The sequence below is a fragment of the Montipora capricornis genome, chromosome 10 (assembly GCF_036669925.1).
Source record: "Montipora capricornis isolate CH-2021 chromosome 10, ASM3666992v2, whole genome shotgun sequence".
Lineage (NCBI taxonomy): Eukaryota > Metazoa > Cnidaria > Anthozoa > Scleractinia > Acroporidae > Montipora > Montipora capricornis.
The window spans coordinates 2,150,353-2,155,062 of NC_090892.1; the positions used below are offsets into that span (position 1 = coordinate 2,150,353).

Genomic DNA, 4,710 nt, shown 5'->3' on the forward strand with positions numbered 1-4,710 from the left:
TTAATTGCATCTCTTGTTTGCACGCACGCAATTGAAATAGGAAGGTATTTTTGCCTCTAATAGTAAATATGTTGTTTGTTTCGATTCATTTTTCGCTGGAAAAGGATTTTGCCGAGATATTTCCAGCCTTTGTGAACTTTAATATCATGTTGTGTAATTTTCGAGCTTAACAGATTTGCATACGTGTGTTGAAATGTGATACGCGAGGATCATTTTGAGAAATAACCTCATCTTGGAGAATAAATATTTGACTTTGCTGAAACAATGGTCAAACTCAAGAGTTGCACGATTGAGATCTTTGTGTTGAATTTGCACATTTCTTGTCAAACTTTATAAAACTTGAAAGAAAAAGAAAACTAACAAAAACAAAACCTTGTATCTTGCCATCGTTTGACACCGATGCTTCACTGTTTCGCCGCCGCGGTATAAACTTCATCACGGCACCCGCTGAATCCGATGTCACTTCGATTTTGCGCTTTACTTTTGAGGCCAAAAGTACAGTAGCAAAATTGAACGTAGCAAAAATATCCCAAAATGTTTGTCGTTGATCGTAACTTTTTATATTCGGGGTTCAAAATTAATGTTGTTTTCATGTCGTAAATGTTGTTGCTGATGACAAAATATTTTATTCTCGATCGACCATCCTGAAAACTTCCTTCTGCTGTTCCTAAAAGCTGTCTATCAATATTTATTCACTTTTGCTTCAATATTTGTTTTGAATGAAGCAAGCTAACAAAATCTGTACCTTGCTTAGTTCGCATTTTTGGGCGTTAAAATAGAACTTTCGGTCCTTTGCTTCTGTTACGGAGTGGTATAATTTTTAGGTCACCCATCCAAATACTAACCCCGCCGGATACGAATTGACTTCAATGAACTTTTGTAAAATACAAAGCTGTCAGACGCTCAGAGTGCACGCCTAAACTTGTGGTAAAAGAAGTTGTGAGGGAACTTGGAAATGATCAACATTTCAGCGTAGAAGCCAATGTTATTTTCTTCAATCTTTCTGGGTTTGGTACTTTGCGAGTAACCACATGTCTTCTCAGGGGGCTATTTACCTAAGACTTTAACCACGGCACTACAATGATAGACAATACCAAAACAATATCATGCACTGTTAGAGCTACATATTACACAAGGACAACTTGAATCTCCTGTAAGACAACACACAGCTCAGTTGACATTATGAAATAAATCGCTGAGTTACTTCACTACCACAAGTAAGCAATGCGTGTCAATTTTTTCTAAAGAGGACAGGAATTTCTTCTTTCTGACAAATGATTAATTAATAGGCCGGTAGCCAGGTTTTTTATCCTCAGAAAAGGATTTGTTTCGTCATACGAACGTGTGAGGACCTGTGAGCCAAAGGGCCTCTGCTGGTATGACTTCTGGGTGACCCCTTAAATGGTCTTAATGACCCCCCCAACTTGAAAAAAATTGCCTGGAACGCTGCACGTACTACAGGCAACCCAGTGTACCCTCACGGAGGGTCTAGTTTAAACTACATATTATTGCTGCGTTAAGATTGTCAGTCCATTTGCTGAATGTGAAAACGCAACTATACTTAATAAAAACGAACTACAAAGAAAGAAAGGCAAATGATGATACGCATTTTTTGAAGATGCGTCTTAAAATATATGCATAATTAAGCAGGGTCAACTTTGTCTCGGTCACGCAATTCTAATATAGATGCTCGGTAAAGTTGTCTCGGGAGGAGGGCTGTCTCCGGTAACCGAGACCATATAAACAGGCCCTTATATTCCGAAGAGAAGTAGAACTGTTACTTATCAACGCTCTTTTTTTCATACGCGCATGCCGCACATGGAATGTTCTGCACGGTCGCTGAGATAAGCACAAGTTACATCTCCCTAGCCTTATTTAAGAGTTCACTACTTCAATATTATAATAAGGCCCTAGATCTGTACGACGTGGACGACATCAGAACCTGGAAATTAATCCGTCCCAGGTGCAACATAGCGAGGACTCTCCTTTGCCGCCGCCGTGCTGCTTCTAGCAATTTGAACTCTTGTTTCGCTTCCTTTTCATTTATTTTCATTTTTCGTCTATATATGAGTAGCTTTCGTTGTTATTTTTCATTAACGAGGGATCCACTGTAATTGGCTAGGCTGTAGTGGTCTCCCTGCCTTAGAATCCTATGTTCATAAGTATTGTATTCAAATTAGGTGAAGCTAAATATGTAAATAAATCTTTCGTACAATATAACAAGGGCTCAAAATATGCATCTAATATCCTAAATTTAAAAGTCTCTCAATATTAAATGAAGGCTTCTGGAAGATCATTCATTCATTCCAAAGGCAGACTGCTCGAGTTACGAATGATCGCTGGCCGGCCGCCCAGTAGCAGATCTAAAGTAAGGTATGTCTAGCTTATATCTATTTCCAGTAATACGAGTTTGCACTCTCTCGCACCCAGGGTATTTATCGGTTTGTCATGTCGAGTACACGCTGTTTTTCGTGAAAGTGACAATTTTTCGGATGAGCAGTGAATACAGGGGTAGGGAAATGCCTACAAAATAGCTTGCATGTATAAAGGAAGCTCCCGGTAACATAAATTACTCTGTTCCAGTCTCACAGATATGTTGTTGACTGTCACAAGGGGGGAGGGGTCACGGGCACCCGAGGACACCTTCCTGGCTACTCCCCTGCGAGTGTTTACGTCACCCCTTTTCTTAAACTTTGCTAAGATACGTAATCATTACGGCAAAAATTTGCGTGTACGGACCTTATTTTTAAAACCATTTGGTAGTTAGGTCATTTTGATCAGCTTGTTTCATTTGAAACCGAAGATCTATTTGAGATTCTCGGTAATTGGCAAAGTTTTGTATTTCTTTACATTACTGCTATTTACACATGATTCAGTCATAGTTACGTAAACGAGACACGAGGTTCGATATTCTCACAGCAGAAAAAAACGTTTTTCTTAAATCAAGCAAATGAGAACCTGTTTCTGACCAAGAGTATTTTAATTTTTAGCTGATAAAAAAGTTAGTGTGAACCTTTAGAGTCTCACTTTGAAATAATTAGGGTTTTATTTGAGGCTTATTTTGTCTGCTTAGCGAAGGCAATATTAGGAATTTGTGTGGCACAAACAACAAGATTTTGATCTTGGCATTGTGCTAATCTAAATTTGGGTTACATGCCAAATTTGGCGCTATTCCATTATCCTATCGTCAACCAGGAGATACCGGTAACAGTTGTGCCTCGAGATATTTAGAATTAAGTTAGATCGATAACATCTCCTCTCCCAAACGCCCAAATTCTAAGTTGTCCACAGTTCCTAAAGTGGGTTAAGGTTTCAAACAGTGGAAGTGATTATTCGAACTTCAGTTCGTTTGGTATCCGCATTATTCTAGGTCGTCAGGCTTAGCTATCTTATCCTCAGCTTCAAGTGTACCACTGTACTTAGATATTACCGATTTACTACTCGGATATTTTGTTCTTTTAAAAGAGATATTTAAAGCCCGTAAGCATTTCTCAAGAAGACCTCAACTCCTATCTCAGCCTAGCTGGTGCAAAGAGTGTTACATGGGTTTTTAAAGGACACATCTTGTGCCAGTACGCGATAAAATACGAATTCTATGGAGAAAAGAAATATGGTTTTTTTTTTCAACTTACTTCTGTAAATATTCTCAAACAAATTGTCCGTCGCTGCAAATTTGACAACTGGATCAAGCTTAACATTGGGGATCTTGATAGAGTTTACAGCAAACCTGAATACCCTTTCATCCAACCCTGTGTTGTTTTCTGAAAAAATGGCGCCTACAAAAAAGTGCATTCTATCAATTTGATGTAAGGAAACCCAGAAGAAAATTAGAAATTCTTCACTTCACTCAGAAGACATTAAAAATAACAGTTACCTATTTTCACAATCTTCTGCCCCTGCACGGAAAACAAGATGTGAAGTTGAATACAACAAATGATTCTGTGAACAGAGCACATAGTGGTAAATTGAGTTTGTTGTCGGTTTTCCGAACAAAGTCTGAACTAAAACATCTGCAACGTTGATTGAAAAATTAGCAATCATGTGATTCGCTCCTTTAATATTTTGGTTCATTTAAATTTACATGAGAGACATTTTGGCAATAGCAGTAAGCTAAGAACCCACCAGCAAACAGAAGCACTATTTAAGTGGACAACTGAACTTTACGGGGGACATTTTTCACACGCAAATTTTTTCTTTTAACTTTTCAGATGATAGCCACACACGACTAGGGCATGGACGACTGATTTTATCACAGAGTGCAGCTGGCGAGAAGCAAATCTGCGTCCGAGGTCATTTTTTTTTATAAGATACTAAGCAGTGGCAAAAGGCAAAAGGAAACGAGGAAAAAAAATCTATCTAATTCAGAGAAGCAAGTGACTTCTAAAAATTTCTGGATGATTGTTAAAAGCTGCGGTCTCAGTTAGACTTTAATTAAATAAACGTCCCTCAGTGTGTACTTCACTGATTTTAATATAAATTGCGGATGATTTAAATTTTAAATTTGCTACTTTTTCGATAAATTTGATTTAATTTCCGTTTTAAATAGAATTTCCTTGTCTGTAAAGTAGGAAATGCAATGTTTATGGACTGATGCACTATCCAGAGAATTTTTAAAGGCCTTTTCAAGAAAATTCACAATTAAAATTACGTATTAAGCCTGAAATACTTTTTAACTGGGACATGCAGAAATACAGATCATTGCATTTTTTT

The 4,710-nt window shown here is 37.7% G+C and overlaps 1 protein-coding gene across 1 annotated transcript in view; it reads right to left on the bottom strand.

The window, feature by feature from the left end:
- The window catches only part of LOC138019480 (glutamate receptor ionotropic, kainate 2-like), a 39,675-nt gene extending 35,643 nt beyond the window's left edge, over window positions 1–4,032 (bottom strand). The window contains exons 1-2 of the mRNA XM_068866283.1: window positions 3,875–4,032; window positions 3,633–3,776 (exon numbers count right to left, since the gene is read on the bottom strand). Of these exons, the coding sequence (XP_068722384.1) occupies window positions 3,633–3,776; window positions 3,875–3,956 (226 nt within the window). The 5' untranslated portion in view covers window positions 3,957–4,032. The remainder of the gene's footprint in view (window positions 1–3,632; window positions 3,777–3,874) is intronic.
- Between the last annotated feature and the right edge of the window lie 678 nt (window positions 4,033–4,710).